The sequence below is a fragment of the Ahaetulla prasina genome, chromosome 18, assembly GCF_028640845.1.
Source record: "Ahaetulla prasina isolate Xishuangbanna chromosome 18, ASM2864084v1, whole genome shotgun sequence".
NCBI classification, from domain to species: Eukaryota; Metazoa; Chordata; class Lepidosauria; order Squamata; family Colubridae; genus Ahaetulla; species Ahaetulla prasina.
In genome coordinates this window covers 933,944-961,356 of record NC_080556.1, presented here as the reverse complement: position 1 = coordinate 961,356, position 27,413 = coordinate 933,944, and the positions used below count along the sequence as shown (strand labels likewise).

Sequence of the window (27,413 nt, the reverse complement as noted above, 5' to 3'; positions counted from 1 at the left end):
TATTGTAAATGTATTTTATTTCTCAATTTTGGGAGCTATAAAACAAGATTTCGTGAGCATCCAGTTGATTTTTATTTATAAAGGTTTAATATATTGTATATATATTGTTTTATGTATTGTAAGTATATTTTATTCATAAATGAATTTATTTTAGGAGATGCAAAGTAAGTTTTTGTCCAATCGTTACGTGGCAGGAAAGTGTAGTCTACAGCCTTGGGGTCAGAAAATCCACCGGTTAAGTCCAAATATTGCAGACTAGAAAATCTGCATGGGACCTGGGAGGTCATCTAGACCAACCCCACCGCATCCCTTCGTAGGGTAATTCTTAAAATTCATAGCTGGAATCATAAAATGTAAGGCTAGGAAGGAATCACAGAGATCATATAATCCTGGGCTGGAATCTAAATTCGCACATATTATCAGAATGGAAGGGATCCGGGAGGTCGTCTAGTCCAACCCCCTGCAGCCGTCAGCCTGGGTTAAATAAACAGCATTGATAACACAACATTGATAAGACCTACTATGATTGAAAATGTTGTGTTTGTGTTTGTGTGTGTATTTAAAGGAGTAGTGGAGAATTCAAATTTTGTGCCTAAGTTGTATTCTTTACAGACCCGCAAAAACTCCCTCGCACCCAGAGCCCAACGCGGGAACGTTCACTCACCTAAACCGAGGCAGGAAACTCGCAATCCAGATTTCCCGAGGTTTCTGAAAAACACACACACAAAACGTGAAAAAGGAGGTTTGTTTGCTGTCCTTTGATGCTGGCTTGCGAGGAGCGGTTGTCTTTGCAACTCCGACCTGCACAAAAAATACACAAAGACACACCCACACACAAACACACACCCACAAAGCATGCACATGGCTAGGAGAGCACTCGGGTGTTTAGTGATAAAATCGAGAGAAAAACACCATACAGGTCAATTCACGCTTCATTGAAGGACCATTCCAAGTTACAACAGCACTGGCTTATCACCACACCTCACACTTATGACCGTTCCTTGCAATTACGACCATCACGACATCCCCGTGTGAGCAAAATTCGGACATTTGGCATGTACAGGTCGTCCTCGACACAAGTTCGCTTAGAGAGCGTTCAACGTTAAAAGGACACTGAAAGAAGTGACTTTCGGCCCTTTTTCCTCACACTTATGACCGTGATCACGTGATCAAAATTCAGACCCTTGGCAACGGACTCGTATTTATGACGTTTGCAGCGTCCCGGTGGTCGTACAATCGCCTCTTCAGGCAAAGTCAACGGGGGAGGCCAGATTCACTTAACAACCGCGGCGATTCACTCAACAACGGTGGCAAGAAATGTTGCAAAATGGAGCAAGACCCATTTAACAGCTGTCTCGCTTAACAACAGAAACTTGGGGCTCCCAACTTTGGCCGTACGTCGAGGACCAGGATCGCAGGGAGAAGCACCTCCTACCTGTATTTCATGCCTGTCTGTTTCGTAGCCGCGTGGCTGCCGGGGGACACGCTCTGCGTGGACATCTGGCCGAGGGTTTGGGCCACCATAGCCACGGCCCGGAAGCGGCCCCGGGCTCCGGGGCTCCCTGCATTTTGCCGGCTGAGTCGCTCCTCGGTAGTCCGGCTCTTGACGTTGTGTTCCGAGCAGGCGAAAGAGACTTGCATGCCGGCCACCGAGCGGGCTCCCTTTTCAGATACGGAAGGGCAGAAAATTCCTTCCCGGATGGGACGAACAGCGGGAGCTTCGTCCGGTCAAAGGGGGGACCCTCCCGGAGCCATCGCCCCGAGTCCTTTATTCCCGGCTGGGGGTGGGAGGGGGCAACTCCAGAGAAAGGGGCACAGGGTGGCACCGAGAGGGCCCCCTCCCCCCCCCCGGTTTCAGGATGCTGGTGCGAATGGCGGCTTGCTGGATCCGTCCAGCTTGAGAGGCAGCTGGCGAAGGGAGGCTTGTCCAAGTCCGAAGTCCTCTGCCACACACGGCTGCTCCCGCTCTTCCTTTGCGGCGCCCAGAAGAGACGGCAAGGCTCGTGCACGCACACACAAGCACACACACACACACACCTGGGCTCTTTCCTCTTCCCGCTGCTCCTCCCCACCCCCCATGGAGGAAGCAAAACTGCCGGTCAAGAGATGGCGGCGGCCTCTGGGCTCCCCCCTCCGGTGTTTTCTCCTCCTCTTGTCTTCCTTCACTCTTCTTTCTCTTCTTCCTCTTCGTCTCCTCCTTCTCCCCCGCTTTCTCCTTCTCTTCTTCCCCTCCTCTCCTCCTCTCTCTCACCCTTTTCTTCCCCTTCCTCTTCTTGTCTTCCTCCTTTCCTCGTCTCCTCCTCCTCCTTTCTCTCCCCTTCCTCTTCTTCCTCCTCCTCTTCTTCTTCCTCCACTCCTCTCCTTCTTCATCTCCTCTTTCTCTCCTCTTCTTCCTTCTCGTCTTCCTCCTTTCCTCTTCTTCCCCACCTCTCCTTTTCCCCTCCTCTCCTTCTTCATCTCCTCCTCCTCTTTCTCACCCTTTTCTTCCCCTTACTCACTCTTCCTTTTCTTCTTCTTTCCTCGTCTCTTCCTCCTCCTCTTCCTCCTTCTCTTCTTCCCCTTCTCTCCTCCTCCTTTTTCCCTTCCTCTAGTTCTTCTTCATCTCCTCCTCCTCTCTCACCCTTTTCTTCCCCTTCCTCTTCTTCCTTCACATCTTCCTCCTTTCCTCTTCGTCTCCTCCTTTCTCCTTCTCTTCTTCCCCTCCTCTCCTCCTCTTTCTCCCCTTTTCTCCCCTTCCTCTTCTTTCTTCTGTTGTCTTCCTCCTCCTTTCTTCTTCATCTCCCCCTCTTCTTCCCCTCCTCTAGTTCCTCTTCATTCTCCTTTTTCTTTCCCTTCAGAAGTTGTGAATGCTCTATTATTGGAGGTTTTGAAGAATAGACTGGATAGATAGCCAATAAATGGTAGATGGTTGCAGAACGGTGTGCATCACGTTCTGTGCATCACACCCACCCACCCACCCCAACACACCCACCCACCCCTCATATACACCCCCCACCTGCAAATCAGCACACAATTAACCAGCTTCCAAGGAAGGTAGCTGCTCTGTTTTGCCCCCAGGGCTGCAGCTGTGCAGAAGGTTTTGCAAAGCAGAGTTTTCCTCTTCCAAAAAAAAGGATTTGAGAATTTGGGGGGGGGGGGAGAGAAGAGAAATACAGGAAGTCCTTGACTTATGACCACAATCGGATTCCAAAATTTTAAACACCCCCACCCCTTTGCTCCCCTTAAAGAGTTTTGAAAAATTCATTTGAGAAGCACCCCTCCCCCGTCACAAAAAATAAATAAAAATAAAAATAAAAAATCCAGATCAGATCAGAGCTTAATAAGCAAACAGCTCCAGAAGTTGCGAATGCTCCATCATTGGAGGTTTTCAAGGAGAAACCGGACAGCCACTTCTCTGAAATGGTTGAGGGTCTCCTGATTGAGCAGGGGGTAGGACTAGATGACCTCTGAGGTCCCTTCCAACTATGTTCTTCTGAGATAGATAGATAGATAGATAGATAGATAGATAGATAGATAGATAGATAGGCAGGTAGGTAGGATAGATATTTTATTAAATTTAAAGATGGATGGATAGATATAGAGATATAGACATAGATAGATACTGATGGATGGATGGATAGATAGAATCGATGATACAATGGATGGATAGGATAGGATAGATAGATATGATGGATGGATAGGATAGATAGATAACGAGATAGGTAGGTAGTAGGTAGGTAGATAGATAGATACCGATGGATGGATGAACAGGATAGATAGATAAAATACATATAGGGATGGATGGATGGATGGATAGATAGATAAAGAGAGATATAGATAAAGAGATACCGATGGATGGATAGGAGATAGATAGATACGATGGATAGATAGGATATACAGTATATATGTATATGTATATGTATATGTATGTATGGACGGACGGACGGACGGACAGAGGAATGGATGGATGGGTAGATGAATAAGTGATCAAGGGAGAGAGAGAGGGAGGGAGAGATAAGCTTCCCTCCATCACTGGAGATTTTCAAGAAAAGACTGGACAGCCATTTGATCGGGATGGTATAAGATCTCCTGCACTGAGCAGGAGACTGGGTAGTTTCTTGTTTGTAGGGACTCTTGCCTGGGCAGGGGGGTAGGACTAGAAGACCTCCATGGTCCCTTCCGACTCTCTTGTTCTATGATTTTTCTTCCCCATAATTTGCAACAGGCAGATCGCATGGGAGGCACCCCCATCCTTCTTCCCCTACCCCAAAACAATCCTCTCTAAACCCAGAAAACGAAACCTCTGCTCTTAGTGACGTTTTGCCCAATTTTATTTTTGAATTTCTCACAGCGGCTGGCGGAGGCTTCCTTTGCTCCCTGCTAAGGCCCTTCTCTGTTTTATTTCTTTATTTATTTGCAAAGGATGAATAATATATCAGCCCTTATTAGAAAGGCTGTAATCCAACACTTTTCTAAACGTCCTGCCATGCACCCGGAGTTACAAACAGAGGACATCTGCAATATTCATGGCAGGTCGGGGGAAGGAAATGCAATATTTATGACGCGCTGCCCGATTCTGCCCTCCGAGTCAAGCCAGGAGCCCGGCGGGGGATTTTGGCTCCCGGATGATGCCTCTTGCAAATAGGGATTTTGTATGTGTGTGTGCGGTTGTGTCTCTGTCGGTGTGTGTATGTGTGAGAGAGAGAACTTAGAAATGTCCCCTACTGGGCCATCTGGAGGTGGTGTCCGAAAAATAAGCTTTGGAAATCCTTTTTTTTTCCCACCCCCCCAAGGAAAAAAAATGGACAATTTGGCAGCCTTGGTTTTGGGCTGGGAGTTTGGGAAGAAGAGAAGCAGGAGGGATAGGAACAGAGAAACCAAGTTTCTCGGATGGAAATAAAATAAAATAAAATGATACAATACGGGATAGAAGACAGTAGAATAGAGTAGAAAATAGAACGGAGAATAGAGTGCGGAATATAGAATATCCCCAAATATAGAACAGAACGTAGAAGAAGAGTACAAAATAGAACGCAGAACAGGGAACAGAAAGTTGAGGCTCTAATTTTGCACAAAATTAAAAGTTTCTGTTGCAGTTGCAAACGAATCGAATTCTGGGGATTTTAAGGAGCAGAAAAACCCACAGATGAAACGAGAGCCGTTGGGAGTTGAATAAATAGCCTTGTAGCCGTAATCTGCTCCGATTGGTTTCCCCCCCCCTTCTGCTCACAAAGTTTAAAAAGGAAAAGGATGATAGGAAAAAGAAAGGAAAATGCGCCCCACACCCACCCTATGGGAGGGGGAGGGACCTGCGTAAAAGCTCACGGGTGCAAATCTCTTTCTGTATAGATTCAAACAATTCATTCTTTTTTTTTAAAAAAAAGCACATCGTTTTCCTGAAGTTTTGTTACAACCACCACCGTTGTAAGAAAAAGGTTGCAACATCAGCCGTGACTCGCTTAAGGACCTCCTGGGAATTCTGATCGCTAAACCGAGGACTTCCTGCGCCAAGAATTATTTATCGAAAATGTTGTAAGAAAACAGCACGGATTTTCTCCGTTTCAGACAGTGCCACCCGGTGGCAAGTGAACAAACTACACAAATACAATTTATCAGAAATAAATCTGTCTCTTCTCTTCATCCAACCATTTTCTATTATTTCCACCTATCCGTTTTCTATTATCTACCTCTATCTCTCCATCCATCCATCTTCTATCTATTATCTATCTCTATCTCTCCATCCATTTCTCCATCTTCTATCTATTATTTATCTCTACCTTTCCATCCATCCATCTTCTATTATCTATCTCTATCTCTCATTCATTCATCCATGAATGAATATGAGTGAAAATATTTGCAGATCACTCGCATCCTGGACATAAACTGTTTCAACTCCTACTCTCAAAACGACGCTATAGAGCACTGCACACCAGAACAACTAGACACAAGAACAGTTTTTTCCCGAAGGCCATCACTCTGCTAAACAAATAATTCCCTCAACACTGTCAGACTATTTACTGAATCTGCACTACTATTAATCGTTTCATAGTTCCCATCACCAATCTCTTTCCACTTAGGACTGTATGACTATAACTTGTTGCTGGCAATCCTTATGATTTATATTGATATATTGACCATCAATTGTGTTGTAAATGTTGTATCTTGATGAAGGTATCTTTTCTTTTATGTACACTGAGAACATCTGCACCAAGACAAATTCCTTGCGTGTCCAATCACACTTGGCCAATAAAATTCTATTCTATTCTATTCTATTCTATTCTATTCTATTCTATTCTATTCTATTCTATTCTATTCTATTCTATTCTATTATCTATCTCTATCTCTCCATTCATTCATCCATCTTCTATCTATTATCTATCTCTATCCATCCATCGATCTCTCCATCCATCGTAATGGTTGGTACAAACTCTTGAGAATGTCTGCTTGTAACTTTTCCAGCTGTTTGAAAACTGTCTTTTCCCCCCATTTCTCCACCAATGTAAAATAGCGCTATCTTATGATGCACCTAGAATGCGTGAGAATTCCATTTTAATTTCTTTTATCAGTATTTCTCTTTCTTTTGGTTTCTTTTTCTTTCTTTCTCTCTCTTCCTTCCTTCCGTTTAGTTCCCTTTCTTTCCGACGCCTGGCAACGCTGTCAGCTGACCACAGCGCCTGTTACCACGCAAACGGTGTTTTGGGATTGCCTTGAAGGATGCGCAGCCAGAAAAAGCCGCAGAAAATTGAACGGCGGTTTCTATGGGAAGTTTGCACACTCGCTTCTCAGTCGTCGTCTCACACGACCCCCCCCCACTCAAATGCAAGAAGACAATTTGAGAATGTCCTTCAAATCTCTCTCCTCCGAAAGCAACATCAAAAGCCGGTCTTTTCATGACACAAACGGAACAAAATTAAAAAAATTTGCTCGGTTGCAAAAGATGCGGAATTAGAACCGGAATGAGAAAAGGATGTGTGAAGAAATTTTATATCCAAATATATTTTATTCTTTATATACAGTTTCCATCTTCCCTTAAAACATTAACAGGATCCACCATGTCTCAGAATCAGCGCCTCCACTAGATAATTGACCCGAAACTAAGTTAATCGGCTAAAATTGAGCAAACTTCCTCCAATAAGTTAAACCAGACCCAATCCGCATATCAAAGGATGAGGTCTGCAAAGGCAAACAGCCGCCCGTGGGAAAACGCCGCTTTGCTTACCGATATTTCATGCCGGTCGTCTGCGCCGTGCACTCGTCCAGGGAGAGGCCGTGCATCCGGAGGAACTCTTCCCGGATTCGGGTCTGGGCCGCCACCCGGACCTCCCTAAGTTTTTGCAGCTCGACGGTGTCGTTTTGGTGCAGCTGGTGGAGGCCCCACTCGGAGTGGGACCGGCTGGCCACGCTCCGCAGGCTCCCGCTGTACGTCATCGACAGCATGATGCTGCCCGATTGGGGGATCTACGCGGGATCCGTGAAGGAGAAGGGGGGGTTGCCTTGGGATCGCGCGAGCCGCATCGCAATCCCACCTGTCTCGCACGCGCTCCTGGTTGGTGACCAAGATTGCAAGCCTCGTTTTATGACAGTTGGTTCAAAGTTACAACGGCACTGAAAAAAAGTGACTTAGGGCCATTTTTCACACTTAACGGCCGTTACCGAATCCCCATGGTCACGTGATCAAAATCTGAATGCTTGGCAACTGGCATGTACTCGTGACAGTTGAAGTGCCCTGGGGTCACGTGATCCCCTTTCGCGACCTTCTCACCAGCAAAGTCAACAGGGAGGCCGGATTCGCTTAAGCACCATGTAACCCACTTAACGACTTAAGCGATTCATTTAACAACGGGTGTTAAGAAAAGTTGTAAAACGAGGCAAAACCGGCTGAACAGCCGTCTCGCTTAGCAACGGAAATGTTGGCCTCGATTGTGGTTGTAAGTCGAGGATTGCCTGCAAGGTTCTCTAAACTCTTTTTTTTTTTTTCTTCCAAATTTAGCACCTGGGAAGATGGGTGGACTTCAACTCCCAGAATTCTGTGCAACTCTCTCTGGTTTTTGTTTTTTTTAAGGATGGAGTAGCTTGCAACCTTTTTCACCAAGGGATGCTATTTGGGTGCGAAGGGTCCCGAGCAGTGGTGAAATCCAATTTTTTCCCCTACTGGTTCTGTGGGTGTGGCTTGGTGGGCATGGAAAGGGAAGGATACTGTAAAATCTCCATTCCCACCCCACTCTGGGGCCAGCCAGAGGTGGCATTTACAGGTTCTCCAAACTACTCAAAATTTCCGCTACCGGTTCTCCAGAACCTGTCAGAACCTGTTGGATTTCACCCCTGGTTCCCGAATTCCAAATTATCCCACCAACTGGCTAATTTTCATCGAGCCATCCAAAAGAAATCAAATAAGTTTTAAAAAGTTTGCCCCTTAAATTCACTGTCTCAAATCCCTAGGACGCTGCCGTGGTGCATTCAATCCATCACTCACGAGAAAGAATGGCAAGAAAAAGAGAAAGGAAAGAAAAGAGGAACCAAATCCACTAAAAAGGAGAAAAACGGGGTGAAAACATGAAAAAAAAAATCGTTTGAATAACCTTCGCGCATCTCACTGCAATTCCGAAGGCGGAATTAAAAAAATAGAGATCAGGCTATTTATTTGTTTAGAATATGGCCTGGATAGCAAAAATGTTTGCAAAGAACACAGCGATAGGATACAGGCATTCCTGTACTAACAACAGTCTGTTTAGTGACCATTCGAAGTTAATACGGCATGGAAAAAAGTGACCTATGACCATTAAATTATATCACCGTTGTATATTGAATTGCAAGTTGCATTTTCAAATACATTAGCTTGCAAGAGAAAATAAGTGTTCCTTATATTAATAGCTAGGCCATTTATCCAATTAAGGGCTTTTAGAGATCACTCCAAATGGCTTTAAAAGGAGGATCCAGTTTCTATCCGTCCAAATGTCCAGATTTGGGAATTCAAAACCTCGAATGTTATTTTTTTCAAAGTTTCTTAAACTTCCAGGCGGCTAAGGACGATATCTCTTCAAGAATTGCATTTTAATCCTATACCTTAAGTACTTAACTACTTAAATTTGACCAGATAAAACCTGGATGAATTTTAATTTTTAACACACACCCCTTCCTGTTTTTAATGCAGCCTGCAATGGGGTAGGATCTATTGATAAGAGATGCCATGGCTCTCTAACATTTTCGGAGCCAAAATATTTCCTCCACTGAGCAAGTCAGGGTAAAATATCTTTTTGGGAAGGGTAAGTATTATGCAAGTGTACTCAAACATCTATTTTTCTCTGCTTCCTACAAAACAAAGCAATCCCTTCATTCAAAAATCACATTTTGGCCGCTGAAACCAGTGGCAGAACACAAATAGGTTGAAGATGTTTATTTATTTTTGTTTTTAAATGAAAACAATCTCAAGGAAACTGAAGTTGCAGGGAGCTTAAGGTCTGCAGACCACATAGTTTGTACATTTCTCTTCATTCCCTGGACCGATTACAGCTGCCAAGGGGTCCACCATGAGATTAGATGCTGTCTTTCCCCTGGCAGATGGCAAACATGATTTAATTCTATTAATTAATGGAATGCATTCCAATTGATTAATTCCCAATATTAAGAACTCAGCCAACTAAGGATTAATTTTCAATTCCATGTATGAACGCAAAGTGGGTTCACTTTTGTGCATTTTGTTAAAAAGAAATTGTGCGCTTGGGTTGGGCGGAGACTCTGGATTAAAATTAAAACCTTGGTTGTGAGAATCTGGTTTGCAATCTTGTTTTGCAGAATATCACAGAAGCCGTGGCAGCTAAAACTCTTATCCTGCCCCGTTCTGAAAATTAAGGAAACCCAAAGGATCTTTGCAAGAGGCAAAGGACTGACATTTTAAAATTTGGAGAGGAATTTTCCGCTAAGCGGGTTTGCATAATACCCAGTTCTCATTTTTGAGCCTGTATAAGGCCTTTCCTTTAAGAAAACAAGCTGAAATAATAATAATAATAATAATAATAATAATAATAATAATAATAATAATAATAATAATAATAGTTATAATAATGTTAATTACCTTAACAGATCTTAGGTCCTGGGTTAGGAACTGTACTGTTAAAAGTTTTTACCAGTCCCAGACTATGAATCGAAATGAAGATTAAATAATAATAATAATGAGGAGGAGGAGAATAAGGAGGAGGAAGGAGCAGCCCTTATCCAGGCAAGGTTTAAGCCAAAAACTGAGGTTTTAAAATCCAATTTTTTCCGGTGTTTGATTGTTCAACCTACAGCTCTCAGAAGTTTGCAAGGTGTGGCTATGGGCCTTTTCACTCCAGCCAAATCATAAAAGATAAGCAGCCCCTAAAATGTGAAGATAAACGAATCTTGGGCTATTTTTTTTAAAAAAAGGAGAAATAAATAAAGATATCAAGACACGCACAATTTTGCACACGGATCCACTGCTCTCCCGCAACCCCTAAAATCCCGCTGGATGCAATAAAGAGGCGATCCTATTTCAGGAGAGAAGGAAGTGGGGTGGGTTTTTCCAGGAAACACCCCCATCTATCTTTCTCCCCCCCCCCCAAAAAAAAAAAAAAATAAGGAGAAACTCAGTTCTGATGGACGATGCAAACACACTGATGATGTGTGCTTGATGTGGAGAACTTGCCAATCCTACAGCCGCCCCACCAAATTTGGGATCCTGAGTTTCTTTTAGGGTGGAAAGGAATAGAAAATAAAATTTAAAAAATCTAAATAAACTTGGTTTACTTAAGAGACAGGGGCAGCCCCGTTCTGTGCCATAAACCACGGCTAAGATTTGCAACTGTGGCTGCTAAAATCCAATTCCTGTACGGGATGGAGACACCGTCTTAAAACTTCCTTCCTTCCTAACAAAGCAGACAAAATCTCGCCCCAAAAGCAAGAAAAACAGACAATTAAGCTTTTTAAACTACTCTCTAAGCCAGCCATTGAAATATCTGCAAATGAAGGATGTTGGGGGGCTCGGCGACTCCCCTAAAACTAAACCAGCGATCCCCCCTTTGGCGTCTGTCTTATCCGGAGGTCCGCACTCACCTGCTGTCTGGCAAGCCTGCTCATTAAAAGATAACTTCTCAGTTATTAGATATATGTGTGTATATATATATATATATATATATTTTCTCACAGACGGGTGGAAAAACAGCGCACAGGCGTGGCTTTCTTTGCAAAAGAGGTGGGGGGGAGGAGGAAAAATCCACTTTGGGTTGTCAGAAGCAATCTCCAATAACTCCCCCCCCCCACTACCCCCACGAGAGCCTCAAAAGAGAATTTAGCAGGAAATCCATTAAGTCGGTTATGATGATCCGAGCTAAATTATTCAACGGCGCGTCGCTCTCGCTCTAAAAAGCTTCTGGCAGGAGAATCTGATTTATGGGAGGTGCAGAATCGATCGATGGATCGTGCACTTTTTATTAGCGGGGATTCGTCGCTGTCGGGAGGGCCGGACAGATGGAGGTGGCTCTCCGGCCCCCGTGGACGGCCACGCTGGGGACAATGAGAAAGGATGATGGATGAGATGAACAAGGAAAATCCGGGTCAGGCAGGAGCCCCTGATTCGAAGCTTCAAATGAATCCAGTTCAGGATGTCAACAGATGGCAGGAGAGACGCGTCCCTGAGATTCCCACGGTTAGCAGAGGACGGGGGGGATTCCACAGGATCTGTTGGGTTCTCCACCGCCTTGGCACCAGTTCGGGTTGTAATTTGGAGGTGAAGCTGGAAAATCCTGGGCAGAGGCCGCTTCCATGAGCTGTGGATGTGGCTGCTTTCATAAGACATGGAGACGGCTGCTTTCATGAGACGGGAACAAGGATTTTGATTCGCGTTTCCGTGATCGCGGAAACTCTGCAGACAGGAGCCCAGCTTTCCAACATAAATCCCGTTAAGGGTGGAAACGGATGGTAGGTGAGGTGTGTCTCCTGCCAACAAGCTAACATCCAACTCACAATTTACCTCCTCCACGTCCCTCCTTCCAACAAGCCAAGATTCAACCTCACCATTCACCTCCTCCATGTCCCTGTCCCCAACGAGCCAAGTTTGCCAAGCAAGACCACAGAAGATACTAGCTATCCAAACCCTCCAGGCACGAAGCAACCGTGGGCTTCTTCATAAGGAGACACATTCCGAAGACCATGAAACCATCGCCACGGCTTGATGAGCTGAGATGTATCCAGGTCAGTTCTTCGCCTCTACCCATTTTACCTCCCTGCCAACGCAGAGATGAAGGCTGAAAATATGACAGGCATTTCTGTTTTCCCGCCCCCGTTCTTCTCTTAATGCATTTCCCCCCCCCGATTCACACATGCTGGATCGTTTCCCGGCTTCGCTCTGGGGAGAAAAGCTAATTATCCCGGCTTTTGCCAACCCATCAGCGTTGATGGACACCAGGGAAGGTGCCCAGAAGCTCTGCAAGTTGGCAGAACTTCTGCTGATGTATCTCCTGGCACCTTTCAAAAAGTTTACCGCACTTTGCCGAATGTGGGAACTCGACGGTGGAAATCCGCTGCTGAGCCTCCTGCAAGATGAAATCTGGGTTTTTTTAATTTATTTCATAGATAGTCCTGGACTTACAACTGTTCGTTTAGCGACCGTTCGAAGGCACAAGAGGTCTGAAAAGAATGACTTCTGGACATTGTTCACACTAACTACCCTGTTGCAGCGTTCCCCTCCTGGTCACGCGATCCAAAATTTGGAAACTTGGCAACTGGCATGTACTTATGACGGTTGCAGAGTTCCCGGGGTCACGCGATTCCCTTTTGCGACCGTCTGACCGGCAAAAGTAAAGGGGGAAGCCGGAAACCGTCTGACTCATTGAACAACTGCAGTGATTCGCTTACCAATGGTGCCAAGAAAGGTTGTAAAATGGAGCAAGCTCACTTAATAAATGCTTCATAAAAGTGACCTCCCGGTGGAGAAGCCAGATTTCCTTAACCACCTCAGCAAAGATGGTTGTGAAATGGGGTGCGAGTCAATGAACAACCGCCTCGTTTAGTGACGGAGCTTCTCGGTCCCGGTTTTGGTTGTAAGTCAAGGACCACCTGTAAAAACGACTTTTAGGATGATGACGGCAACCTGGAATTGAAAAAAACCTACCATGCCTTTGTGCCAACAATACCTTCCAACCAAAATAATTTTCATTTCTCGTTCCTTGCAAGAGCTCTACCAGCCATCAATAAGAGTAAAAGTTAGAAAATCTCATTTTCCAAAGAGGAGACATGCACAATTTGGGAGTTCATAAGAGTCCAGCCTCTTGTGAGAACCCCTGATTATTATTATTATTATTATTTTGCAGAATCGCCAATTGGAAGCTCAGAGAACACCAAAAGGATTTAAAAAGAAAAAAGAAAAAAGGACAAAATTACCTGTAAAACTGGAGCTGTCTTTTCGGACTTCCATAACGAGCACTTTGGAAAGCAAAAGGGGAAAAGAAAGAAAGAAAGGAAGAAAGAAGAAAGATTCCACAAATCACAGATTTTGAAAAGGGGAAAAAAAAAAAGGCAAGGAATGGTGCAAATACATTGGACGAACCGCTTACTGTCTTTCCAGACACTCTGGCCTCTCAATGCAAGACTCTATGGTTGTTTGCATGGTCTTGGGTCAAGAGGGTTGGGTCAGCAAGCCGTCTTCCCTAGCCTCTCTGGCCTCCCAATCCAAGACTCTATGGTTGGTTGCACTGTCTTGGATCAAGAGGGTTAGGTCAACAGCACCCTCAAGTGGAGCAGGCGGGAATTGCATATTTCTGGCAGTGACAGCCTTATGATCTGGGAAGCTAGATTCATTTAAAAACCGTGTTACTAATTTAACAACGGCAGTCGTTCACTAATAGTGGCAAAATAGGTCATAACATGGGACACAAGTCTTCTTAACAACTGTCTCGCTTACCAACCGTCTTTCTTAGCAGTGGGAATTTTTGTCCTGATTGCGGTCGTAAGTCAAGGACTACCCATGTTTCTGAGTTTGCACCCCAGAGGGTCACTCAGCTGGTTCCTTCTGGTCGCTGAAGCACCAGCAGGGGACAAACGCAGGAACACGCTTGGACGGGACCGGAGTTGCAACCGACACGCACGGCTAGCCGATGCTGACACTCACCTGTAAATCATACCTGGGGATCCAGTGTGTCGGTTTGAGAATCTGGCCGGAGAGTCCGTGGTGGATTCGGGGTACATGGAGGCAAGCTCCTCCAGGATCCAGCTGAATCTTTGTTAGCACCCATTGCAGAAAGAAAAGAAACAGAAAGAAAGAAAGAAAAAGAAGAAAGGAAGGAAGGAAGGAAAGAAAGAAAAAAGGGAGGAAGGGAGGAAAGAAAGAAAAAGAAGGAAGGAAGGAAGAAAGAGAAGGAAGGAAGAAGAGAAGGAGGAAAGAAAGAAAGAAAGGAAGGAAGGAAGGAAAGAAAGAAAGAAAAAGAAGGGAGGGAGGGAGGGAGGAAAGAAAAAAAGGAAGGAAGGAAGGAAGGAAGGAAGGAAGGAAAGAAAGAAAAAGAAGGGAGGGAGGGAGGGAGGAAAGAAAGAAAGAAAGGAAAAGAAAAAGAAGGAAGGAAGGAAAGAAAGAAAGATAAACCATGAGTTTAATCTTTTTATTTTGTTCTTTTAAAGACATTTTAAGCATTTTGCTTTCTGTTTTGCCCTGTCTTTTGAAGGATGGCAAAAGCCTTTCATTTTATACGTTTTTGTTTTTCTTCCTGGTTCTGTACACTTGTTCAGCTTTTACAAATCCTGGATTTTTTAAAAAAAATTATTGATATTTCTTCAGCTATAACTGGAGAAAAAGTCAACAAAACTCAAGATTCTGTTCTGGATAAAATCTTCTCCATTCCTGATCAATCTGCTTACTCAGCAAAACTGGCAGCAAAAACAGAAAAAGGAAGAAAACGAAGAAAAAGGGAAGAAAAAAGAAGGAAAGGAAAATAAAACGTTAAACGATGGGCTACTAAACCAGGACTTGCCACCCAGAACTGCTTCCAAGCCATCATGACCGCTGCTGTCCACAAGAGGGCGCTGCAGACCTCTTAGTCGCCACTCCAGTTCAAAATTGCAAATCTGCTATTAAAAAAATTCTGCCCCCAAATTCTTAATGGATGGATAGATAGAAAAATAAGACAGAATGGATGGATAGATGAATAACATAGAAAGACCGGGAGACAGAATGGATGATTGGATGGAGAGATGGATGGAGAAATAAGACAGATAGATGAACAGAATGGAGAAAAAGGTGGATGGATGGGTAAATGCACGGATGAATAAAGTAGATGGATGGAGAGAATGGAGAAATATATATATGGGTGATGGATAGATAGATAGATAGATAGATAGATAGATAGATAGATAGATAGATTTTGTCGATGGGGGGAGAGAAGATAGAGATAAGATAGATTAGATAGATAAGATAAATATAGACATGATTGATGACTGATAATTATATAGATAATATAGATGTAAATAGATAGATAAGATGGGGATGTGATTGATGATTGATAATTATAGATAGATAAGATAGATAAATATAGAGACATTATTGATAGATGATTGATAATTATAGAAAAATAAGATAGATAGATAGATAGACAGATAGATATTGATTCTGTAGGAAGAGGGAGGGAGGGAGAGAGAGAGAGAGAGAAGATAGATTCTGTAGATAAGACAGACAGAGACAGACTCACAACTAACAAGAAAGGCAACATGGGGCAAACCTCACTTAACTGTCTTGCTTAGCAACAGAAATGTTGGCCTCCGTTGTGGCCGTAAGTCGGGGGCTCCCTGAATGTTCCCGAAAGACCCTCTTCTCCCGCCAACTTTGCCGAGCCCGAAACTTTTCGCAGTGGCTGTAAAATGAGATGTGAGCCAGGCCAGGAGGAAAACAAGAGCTAGAAAAAGGCCGCCTGGTCACAGGAGGAGGAGGAGGAGGAGGAGGATTTGGGCTAGGAGAAGATCCTGGCCCCCCCCACCCCGCCCTGAAGAAAAGGGGGAGGCTTCAAGGTGACATTAAGGGGTGGGGGGAAGATCCTTGGCAGGAAAAAGAAAGAAAAAAAGAAAAGAAAAGAGGGGAAAGTAGAAAGGATTCTGGCAGCTGCCATCGGATCCGTCTGTTGGATGAGCTCTGACTTCGCTTGCCAGAGAAAAATTCAGCTTTCAGTGACTCACCCTCTGGCTACAAACAGGGAGTTTGATGTGGGAAGTGGGGGGCTCCCTCTTCCCCCCCCCCCCGCCCTCCCTTCCTTTTCCCCTCCCATTACCTTCCTTCTTCCCCCTCTCCCTTTCCTTCCTTCCTTCCTCCTTTTATTTTTCCTTCTTTCCTTCCTCCCTTCTTCCTCCCTTCCCTCCTATTCCCTTCCTTCCCTCTCTCTTTCGTTCCTTCTATTTTTCCTTCCTTCTTCCCTCCCCTCCCATTTTTCCTTCTTTTCTTCCTTCTTCCTTCCCCTTTCTTCCCATTACCTTCCTTCCTTCCTCCTTTTATTTTTCCTTCTTTCCTTCCTCCCTTCTTCCTCCCTTCCCTCCCTTTCTTCATCTTCCTTCCTTCCTTCCTTCCTCCTTTTATTTTTCCTTCTTTCCTTCCTCCTTCCTCCTATTCCTTCCTTCCTCTCTTTCATTCCTTCCTTCCCTTCCTTCTATTTTTCCTTCCTTCTTCCCTCCCCTCCCATTTTTCCTTCTTTTCTTCCTTCTTCCTTCCCCTTTCTTCCCATTACCTTCCTTCCTCCTTTTTATTTTTCCTTCTTTCCTTCCTACCTTCTTCCTCCCTCTCTCCCCTTCTTTCCTTCCTTCTTCCCTCCCTCCCCTATTTTTCCCTTCCTACCATTTTTCCTTTCCTTCCCTCCTCTTCCTTCCCTCCCGTTACTTTCCTTCCTTCCCCTCTTCCTCCTTGCTTCCTTCCTTTTCTTTTTCCTTTCCTCCCTCCGTTCTTCCTCCCTCTATCCTCTTTCTTCCTTCTTCCCTCCCTTCCCAATTTCTCCTTTCTTCCTCCCCTACTTTTCCCTTCCTTCCTTCCTTCCTTCCTTCCTTCCTTCCTTCCTTCCTTCCTTCCTTCTCTCCCTCCCCTCCCCAGGATAAACTTAGAACAAGAAAGAAAAACTTTGCATTGAACAGATTTTTTTCACAGATGTTTTAAATAGCTAATAATAGAAAATAAAAACCAGAATAAGCCTTGTAAGATCACCCCCTCCAGCTCCCCTCCCCAAATTTGGCCACCACCACGCTCGGGCCTTGCAAAGCCGGACAACCGCTTCCCCAGCCGCTGAGGCGGGCCACCCATCCACCCAAGCATCGCACACTTGCAAACACACACCCAAACGTTGCCGCAGCAACATCCGACACCCGCAGGGGACACCTAACCGAGCGGTTTCTCAAAATCCTCTTTTTGTCACCCGAAAGTTGGATGAGCTTCCCTTTTGCAAGGCAGATGTTGCAAGGGCCAACGGGCAGTTCTGCTCTTGGTTTTTTTTTTTAAATAAAAAAAACCCAACTTTCTATGAAACAAGAGAAAAGTGAAGGAAGTTTAAGCGAAAGGAAAACACAAAAAGAATTTGAAAAAGAGGACTTACACATATGATCGGAAAGAGAAATATTTTAAAAGTATGTTTTATGCCCAGATCTATATTTGCACAAATCTTTCTTTCTCTTTCTTTTCTTTCTCTCCCTCTTTCCTGTCCTTTCCTTCCCCCCTTTCATTTCTTTTCCTTCTCTTCTTTCTTTTCCTTTCTTTCATTCATTCCTGTCCTTTCTTTCTTTCATTCATTCGTTCTTTTGTCCTTCCTTTTCTTTCTTTCTTTCATTTGTTCTTTTCTGTCCTTCCTTCCCTTTTTGATCCTTCCTTCCTTCCCATTTTCTCTCCTTTCCTCCCTTTCTCTCTCCCTTCTTCCTCTTCTATTTCCTTCCCTCCTTCCCTCCCTCCATCTCTCCCTTTTCTTTCTTTCCCTAACACAATAACACTCCTTCCTTCCTCTCTCCTCTCATTTTCCTTCCTTCCTTCCTTACACATGGGGGTCGTGTGACCCTGGGATGCTGCAAATATCATATCATATCATATCATATCATATCATATCATATCATATCATGCCAGTTGCCAAGCGCCTGAATTTTGATCATGGACCGTGTGGGGATGCTATTGATGGTCATAAGCGTGAGCAAATGTTTACATCGGTGAGCACCCAAAATCTCTAACAGGGTAGCGGGGTGGACATCAGAACTTCAAAACCAGGTTGGGATTTATTTTTTCCAGGGTCCAACGTAACTCCGAACATCCGCTAAGCTGGCTGTCATAAGCAGAGGACTAAGTAACTATGTACGGGGTCTCCTGCTGGAGCAGGGGGCTGAACTAGAAGACCTCCGCCCCGTTATCCTCTTATTCCTCGTAACGTAAGCCCCTTCCTGACCCCTGCTTAATATTCGGTATTGAATCTTCAACACAAAACCAGGTTTTCCATTCTGCTTCTTGAGCGCTACGTTTCCCAGGCGCCGCCTTACACCCGAGGATGTTCAAACCCCGCGGCTTCCATTTCATCAGGCTAAAAGCCTCAGCCGGAGAAACCTGGCCCAGGTGAACAGGCGGTCTCGGAGGTCAACCAGATAGAGTGATGCTGGATGTCACGGAAAAACAAGAGCCGGTGAACTCCCCGGAGCGTGTTTCACAACCTGGTGGCAACCTGACCCTCCTCAGGCCCTCGAAACCCCCTCCTCTCTGGCCACACCCTGCTGACCGCTTCAGAGTTCTGGTCAGATGTCTAGGGAGAACAACAATGACCATTTGCAAAGACAGAGATGCTAAGAGGGTCTCTTTAGTGCTTCCTATGCAGGTAGTCCTCGACTTACAACCGCCGCACCAAATTTCCATTGCTAAGCGAAGCAACTTTTGCCCTGTTTTCCAACCTTTCTTGCTACGCTTGTTAAGTGAAGCTCTAGTCACACGGTCATTAAGCGAATTTGTCTTCCCTGCTGGCGTCGCTCGTCCGAAGGTCGCAAAAGGGGATCCTGTATTGCTCACTTAGCTGCAGAGATTCACTTAACGACCGTGGCAAGAAAGGTCAGAAAACGGAGCAACGTTCATCAAAGAATTTTCTTGCTTCGCGACAGAAATCTGCTGCCTCCACTGCGGTCGTAAGCGGAGGACCACTTAATTTTTGCTTTCTTGTTTCCCCCCACCCCAGAAAAAACCCCATTCACAACCGCATTATTTGCAATTCAGCTTTTGGGTCGCAGCTGCAGCCGAGTCAGGACTGCAAAATAATTTGATGTGATCAGCGAATCTATTTATATGATTTTTAACACTTTGCAGAGAAAAAAGAAGAAAAAAAAGCAGACTTCGAAAACCCCCTAGAAATGCAGATTTGGGTACCAGGTGGAAAAGGCAGGAATGGCCGCATTAAGGAATTTTAAAAATATTCAACATTCAGCTGAGTCTAGACCATTTTTCTATTAAAAAAAAGAAAAGAAATTATGGTTAATTTTATTTACGCAGTGATGGCAAGGTTGTTATTAAGTGTATGAAGAGACAGGTAATCCTCGACTTACGATCCCAAAGTTTCTGCAGCTAAGCAAGACCACCCGTTAAGTGAGTTTTGCCCCATTTTATGACGTGTCTTGTCATGGTTGTTAAGTGAACCACAGCAGTTCTTAAGTGAGTCACACGGCTGGGGATCGCGTGATCCCGGGGATGCGACAACTGTCCTAAATATGAGTCCGTTGCCAAGGGTCTGAAGTGACCATGTAAAGGCTGCGACGGTCGTTGAGTGTGAAAAACATTCCTAAGTCACATAAGTCCCGTTGTAACTTTGAACTGTCGCTAAATGGATGGTTGTAAGCCAAGGACTAACCCCGAGTTGCCGAATTGGTGAGATGGACAGTAGAGAAATTTAATAAATGATAAGTGAATAAAACGCAGGGGAAAGGAGACCACAGGGAAAGTCCAACTGTCAGAATTTCAAATTTGAGTTGTAAGTCCCTATTTTGAGGACAGGTGTATCAGAGGATTACCTGTACAGGTGGGCTTTTTGCTGGTCATCTCCTGGAGGCCACCATTACTCGCTTTAGGTGGCCAGGCGAAGCAATGCAGGTGCTCCTTGACTTACAATGATTCATTTAGCGACCGTTTTAAGTTACAACACTGAAAAAAGTGACTTATGGACAGACTTACGACTGTCGCAGGCCCCCCCCTTCCCGGTTACATGATCAAAATTCGGATGCTTGGCAACTGACTCGTATTTTTGACGTCCGCAGCGTCCCTTTTGCAACCTTCTGACCAGCCAGATTCACTTAACGTCCGGGTGATGAACTGAACCACTGCACCCACCGTGGAGAGAAAGGTCGCAAAATGGGGCAAAACTCACTTAACAACACTCGGCAACGGAAATTTGGGACTCCACTACGGTCGTAAGTCGAGGAACGCTGGTATTGAGGAAAAACAGCTCTGATATTCTATTTTTTTTTTTAATTATTCCATTTTGATATAGAGGAACGGTGGGAACTGGCTTTTAATTGGCTGCAGAGTGATCCTTAAAGAGAAATTTATTAATTGCGACCGTTATCGCTCTGCTGGGAATATGTGCCAATGATATTTGTCTTTTTTTTTCTTTTTTTACGAAAAATATTTGCAATTATTTTTTTAAAAACCCTCGTTATATAAATTTCGAATGGCATATTCCTTTATAAGGGTTTTCTTCCAAAGGGGATGCTGGTGGAGATTGCAAGCTGTCTGGGACAGGGACCCAAAATTACTAATTTTACAGAAGGAGGGGGGGCAGTTAAAGGATTATAGGGGGAGAAATTTTGGGTGGGACGGATAAAATTTGGTGAAGATTTGGATGCAGCAAAAAACCCAGCTGGACTTGAACCAAGAATGACTTGCAGTGGCATCCAGAGATGAGATCAGCCCCGGAACGGTGGGGGTGGGGGACCAAATTCCCCACTGCACTCATCTCATCCATCTTCTGCCCTGCCCCCTGCCCCCCAAAATATGGGGGTGTCTGCGCCCCAGCTGGAGTTAGGAGGATATAAGCCTAAGCGCTATAGCTATCAAAACATTGCATTTTCCCCACTGGGGGAGACAAATATTGAGGGGGGGGGAGAGAAAAGGGCATTGGGCTCGCTTGCACACGCGTGTGCACACCCCCAAGTGTGCGATCGCGCAGGAAGAAGCCCCCCCCACGTTTCTCACCAGCGTAAATCTCCTGCCTTCCTTCTTCCTATTTGACAGAAGGACGCACCGATATTGCCAAAACACACAACCGCACAACCAGCCGAAGGAGAAGGCGGCACACACTCAACTTCCTCCCCCCCCCATTTTGCACCAATATCCGCCTTGGAAGTCCCCACCAACACCCGTCCCCCTTCCTCCCCTCCTCCCTGCAGCCTGCAACCACCACAACCTGCCTCGCTTGCAATAAAAGTCAGCATTGGGGGAATTGGCCAACAGTAGCTGCTCTATTTCCTGTCACCAACCGGCAGCTGTCAAATCTGCAGGCTCCCCTTGAACTATCCCTCTGTGCATTTATGGGGAGGGTCTCCCCGCCCACCATCTTTAACCTGCAGGAGGGTAAAGGGGGCAAGGCCTCCCTTCCTGAATTTTGCACCCCCTCCCCATCGATGGCGGGCCAGCCCAGAGCTCCCCCCCACACCCTCCCTAGTGGGTGGGGGGGATTTCCCCTCTCTGCAGTGAGCCCCCTTTCCCTGGTCTCCCAGTTCCTGCTTTTGCAAGCGGGGGGGGGGGGGAGGGGGAGAGAGAAAAAAGGGAGGGCGAAGCTGCTTCCTGAATGCATTCATGCATCTATGCATCTTGCACCAAGCTGCTGCAGTAGCAGTGGGCAATGCAGCAGGCGTGGGGGGGAGGGGGAGGACCCCAACTTCTGGGGCTTTGCAGCCTGTGCAAAGAGGTGAAGGGGAGGGGGGAGGAGGGGTGTTTAGCATCTCCTCCTGCCTCCCCTCCCAGGGTTGAATCTTGCTGCAATGCCTCCCCTTTGCAACCCACTCCCCTTTGCTTCCCCTTATTTTCTGGAGGCCTATTGCAGGCCCAGAGCCCCCACAGAGGGAGATGCACCCCCCAAGGAAGGCCCCCTCCCATGCACGGGCCCCCCAGCCCTTACCTGCGGCGGCGGCAGGAACGAAGCGGCTGTCCGGGTTCACACCATCTTCGTCCTCGTGCCAGGAGAGCCCGCCCGCCGGCGCCTCGCATTGGCCCGGCGGCGCTGTCAATCGCCCGCATGCAAATAGCCCTCGGCCGCCATTGGCCAGCCTTGGGAGCGCCTCCTAGTGACCGGCGGGCGGCGCGGCCAATCGGCGCCGTCTCCTGCATCCCTGGCCCGGGGCTGGTACCCAGGTGCGTAGCATCCTTCTGAGCTTCTTGTCCTTCGCCCAAGAATTCAATCCAAACACAAGCCATGGTTTGGTTTAGACCGTAGGGGGCGGGGCACAGGCCGGGATGGGGTTCTGTAAACCATCTGGGGTTCTGCAAGCCACAATCTTTCATGGGTTCGGTTTGCAAGCTGGGTTTGATCCTAGCGTGAGAGCTGGCCAATGACTCCATCCGCAACAAACCATGGATTTAGGTGGCAAATTCATGGGCATTTGGGGTGCTGTAAACCATGATACCCTCAAAACGACGACGCTACAGAGCACTGCACACCAGAACAACTAGACACAAGGACAGTTTCTTCCCGAAAGCCATCACTCTGCTAAACAAATAATTCCCTCAACACTGTCAAACTATTTACTGAATCTGCACTACTATTAATCTTCTCATCGTTCCCTTCACCAATCTCTTTCCACTTATAACTGTATGACTGTAACTTTGTTGCTTGTATCCTTACCATTTATATTGATTTTTCCTGATTGCTTATTTGTAGCCTATGACTATCATTAAGTGTTGTACCTTAATGATCTTTTATTTTATGTACACTGAGAGCATATGCACCAAAGACAAATTCCTTGTGTGTCCAATCACACTTGGCCAATAACAAATTCAATTCTTTTCTTTTCTTTTTTCTTTTCTTTTCTTATTCTTATTCTTATTCCTATTCTATTCTGGCTTCTGTTTGCAAGCTGGCTTTGGTCCTAGTTTGCAAAATCAGCCAAGGACTCGATCCTCTACAAACCATGGTTTAGACTCCAATTGTCAGGTATAAGCCATGCTGGAGTCCTGTAGCCAGTGGTGGGTCGCTACTGGTTCTCCCCAGTTCGGGAGAGCCGGTAGCAGAAATGTTGATGTCAGAGCTAACCGGTTCACTCCGACCATCAGCTGGGCCCTCCCGTCCTCCCCTACGCTATACCTACCTTTATTCCAGGGTTGAAATGCTCCCGGTTTGGACCGGATCAGCTGATCCGGCAGCGATGGCAGCGGGTGGTTCAGAGAACCGGTAGCAAAAATCCCTGCCCACCCCATGCCCAGCTGAGCCACTCGATCGTCAGAGCCTTTTTTTTTTACTTTTAAAAGTTAAAAAAGCTGAAGCTTTTTTGGGGGGGGGTTTGGGGAGGTGGGGGGTTCGTCTGAGAGAGAGAGAGAAAGAGAGAGAGAGAGAGAGAGAGAGAGAAAGAAAGAAAGAAAGAGGGAGGGAGGAAAAAGGAGAGGAAGGAAGGACTACAAACCTGGCACTAGACGCAGCTTAAGAGGATAATCCAGGGCTGGAAGGGACCCTGGAGGTCATCTAGTCCAGGGGTCACCAACCTTTTGGACCTCAGGGACCGCTAAATTCATAATTTTAAATCCCGGGGACCACTAATATGATTTTTTTAAAAAAAATAAATAGTATTAAGTGCAATATAAAAAATGAAAATAATTTTCTTGCGGACCACCTGTGGTCCACGGACTACCAGTTGGTGACCCCTGATCTATTCCAACCCTGCTCCAGCAGGGCAGTTAGTGACTTTCTGTCTTTCGATCCCCCCACCAAGCCACGCCCACCGAACTGGTAGGAAAGAAATTTCGATTTCAGCCCTGCTTTATTCCTTCGTTTTTAGCCCAGTTGAAAGGTGTGGCAGAGCGGATTGCCATGCCTCAGCTGTTCTGCAATTCTGCAGAACCGGTGGTAACACCGGTTAGAACTCACCACTGCCTGTACCTGCAAGCCATAGTCTTTTGTGCTTTGTTGGCGAAGGCAAACTTTGTCTCCAATTTGCAGAGCTGACCTATGACTCAATCTTCGAGAAACCAGTGTCTAAATCAGGGGTCTCCAACCTTGGTCCCTTTAAGACTTGTGGACTTCAACTCCCGAGTTGAAAGAGCAAAGCTGGCTGAGGAACTCTGGGAGTTGAAGTCCACAAGTCTTAAAGGGACCAAGGTTGGAGACCCTTGGTCTTAAATGCCAAATGTGAGGTACAAGTTATGATGGCGTCCTGGACATGATCCTCGACGGCTTTCGTTTGCAAGCCTGGATTTACCCAAGTTTGTAAAACTGGCCAATAACTCAAGCGACCACAAACTGGTGCCTAAACTCTAGGTGTCAGGTACAAGCCATGATGCCATCCTGTGGAATTCTAGGGTGTTGCTAAAATGATGCAGAATTTGACCCCATTCATGGGTTGTGTGAATGGGGGCAAAGTATGATCCTGAGTCCCTGGGGTTTTTTGTCAATCCTGGTTGAGTTGTAGGCCTACTTCAGGCTTAACCTGTAACCCCTGTTGCAACAAATCATGGCTTTGATGCCTGGTGGATTTGCATCTCACCGATTAGTGAGCGAATAGAATAATTTGTCTCAAATTATTCAGTGTGAATCTTCATGTTGTGCAAAAATATACCAGCATTACACAGCCATAATTTTGCTAAAATTCAAACAGAAGCTTCTGGACTTGGCTGAAAATAACCCTAGTTGAACATTATTAATAACTAAACCCTGGTAAAGATGGTTTGTTTGGATTAATAGATGCTGTTATGAGTGCAGTTCATCATAGTTTGTTCAGTAAGCCACAGTTAAATCCTAGGAAGAGCCTTAAAGATGGACTGATAAAGTCCTGAATTGGGGAGAGGCTACTAAGGTCAGTAACAGATACAGAGGGGACCTTGGCTTTCTTTACCAGCCATGAAAACAACCCACCTTTGATCCCTGATGATAAACAGACATCGAGGTTAGTAGTCCTTGTTAGCCAAGTCCAATAATGATTAAATTAGGGGTCGCCATTGCTGGTGGTGTGATTTCCATTCAGGTAGTTCTCGACTTACAAGTTTGTTTGGTGACTGTTTGAAGCTACAACGGCACTGAAAAGAGTGACTTATAACCATTCTTCATACTTACGACCATTGCATCATCCTTATTAGTCACATGATTTGCATTCGGATGTAATTGGTTCACATTTATGATGGTCGCAGTTTCCCAGGGTCATGTGATCTCCTCCGTTAGTAAATATGGCAAGAAAAGTCATACAACGGGTCAAAACTCAGCAACTGTCTCGCTTAGCAACATCAATTTTGGGCTTAATTGTGGTCGTAAGTCGAGAACTACCTGATTTTTTTCAATCTCTGACACTTTTTAAGATGGGTGGATTTCTGGGAGTTGACCTTAAAAATTGCTAAGTTGCAAAAAACAGGTCTAGAATTCTGCTAAACTAAGATCAACAGCATAAACGGCCATTGGGCTAACCCAACATTGTCGAGGCCACAATTTTAGGTTTGCAAGCTCGCTATTGCCCTACCTTGCAGGGTCGTTGTACTGTAGTAAAAGTGAGCCGTGGCTGTCATCTCGGGTTTCCCGAAAGAGAAGGCAGCATCCATCTATCTGGACACGCTAGAAAGCCAGTATCCGCATTCACACGATCAGAAAGCCCGCGCAACGCAACCACGTGTCTTCCCCTCCTTTCCCGCGCGCGGGGCTTCGGTTCCGCATAGGGACACGCCCCTTTCTTCGTCGCCCTGGCAACCGCTTTGCTACAACAACGAGAGGGCGGTCCGCCTGCTGGATCGAACCATTTGCCATAATTCGGGGGAGGAGAGGAAGATAAAAGCTGTGTCGTGAGGGAGGGAAGGAATACAAACGGTAAAGGGAGGAGAGGGAAGATCGTATAATATAAAAGAGAGTATAGGGTGCCTCAAAGAGCCTGTTTTGCCAGGGAGGCTTTAATGGAAGTGTGGGTTTTGGCGTCGCTTCCCCCACGATGCAGTTGGTACATCCAAGGAAGATGGCGGCCGCCGGCCGAAAGAATAGGGGAGCACGGGAGAGGCAGGTGAGGCGAGGGGCGGGAGGAGAATCGGGGAACCCTCTTTCGGTTCTCCCCATTGGGGAGGACGGAAAGGAGTGGCGGCCGCTGATTGGCTCCCGACGGCTCCGCCCTCCCCTTTGAGAGAGAGTGCTGATTGACCGGTGGGAGTTGGGGGCCCCCTTCGTCCCGCCCTCCCCATTGTTCCAGGTGGCTCTAGAACCGCCCCTTCCTGCCTCCCCTCCCCCCACTTCCTCCCAGGAAGCCCCCCCACAGAGCTGAGAGAGAGGGTGACAAGGGTGCCTCTGAGCATGTGCAGAGTGCTTTCTCTCTTCTCCCTTCCCAGGACCCCAAAATTAGAGTTGCTGGGTTGGAGGGGGGTGGAATTAGGTTGCTCATAAAAGCCCCCCCCAAAAAAAATGGCTTAAAGGAAAGGCCTCTAAGCATGTGAGGCTATGGGGAGGGGCTGCCTAGGGACATAAGGGTGAAAAAAGGGGGTGCCCCTCGTGGGTTTCATTTGGGGGGCTCCCTAAGGAAGGTTGGCAAAGGCTAAAGTTTCCTGGGGAAGACCAGGATGGGGGTTAACCAGGTTACAATGTGGTTTAGTGCAAGGGTGAGATGGGAAATGTGTTTCTTGGGTAGGGGTCCCCCCAAGCCCCCCCAAATGCTTGGCGGAAAAGGGGGGGCAGCTTTGTTTTAGGGGAGGGTGCATTTATTTCTCCTTAGGTGTTTATATATTGCACATTTATATTTACACATTGCATATATATGAGTGTTTATATGTTGCATGTGTATATACTTTGCCTATCTATCTATCTACACACACATATATATGTAAATTGTACCCTATGACCATCAATTGTGTTGTAAATGTTGTACCTTGATGAAGGTATCTTTTCTTTTATGTACACTGAGACCATATGCACCAAAGACAAATTCCTTGTGTGTCCAATCACATTTGGCCAATGAAAGTTCTATTCTATTAGAATAGAATAGAATAGAACTTTCATTGGCCATATGTGATTCTATTAGAATAGAATAGAATAGAATAGAATAGAATAGAATAGAATAGAATAGAATAGAATTTTATTGGCCAAGTGTGATTGGACACACAAGGAATTTGTCTTGGTGCATATGCTCTCAGTGTTATATTATATTATATTATATTATATTATATTATATTATATTATATTATATTATATTATATTATATTATATTATATTATATTATATTATATTATATTATATTATATTATATTATATTATACATTACAGACAGTTATAGAGGTTTATATATTC

General features: G+C 45.5%; 2 protein-coding genes across 12 annotated transcripts in view; one reads left to right on the top strand and one right to left on the bottom strand.

Annotated features, from left to right (window-relative positions):
- Nucleotides 1–25,786, bottom strand: part of KCNAB2 (potassium voltage-gated channel subfamily A regulatory beta subunit 2) — a 38,021-nt gene extending 12,235 nt beyond the window's left edge. The window contains exons 1-4 of one of the 8 annotated variants that reach the window (XM_058161320.1): nt 25,615–25,786; nt 14,102–14,209; nt 13,375–13,416; nt 665–708 (exon numbers count right to left, since the gene is read on the bottom strand). In XM_058161320.1, coding sequence (XP_058017303.1) covers nt 665–708; nt 13,375–13,416; nt 14,102–14,178 — 163 coding nt within the window. In that variant the 5' untranslated portion in view covers nt 14,179–14,209; nt 25,615–25,786. Of the gene's footprint in view, nt 1–664; nt 709–1,435; nt 2,113–7,198; nt 7,885–13,374; nt 13,417–14,101; nt 14,210–22,076; nt 22,121–25,614 lie in introns of those variants that run through there. The other 7 variants (XM_058161321.1, XM_058161322.1, XM_058161323.1 and 4 more) reach the window with 7 other exon arrangements.
- A 306-nt stretch (nt 25,787–26,092) lies between these two features.
- NPHP4 (nephrocystin 4) overlaps nt 26,093–27,413 on the top strand; it is a 42,143-nt gene continuing 40,822 nt past the window's right edge. For all 4 annotated transcript variants that reach the window (XR_009152493.1, XM_058161343.1, XM_058161344.1 and 1 more), the window contains exon 1: nt 26,093–26,142. The gene's annotated coding sequence lies outside the window, so the exon portion shown is untranslated. The remainder of the gene's footprint in view (nt 26,143–27,413) is intronic.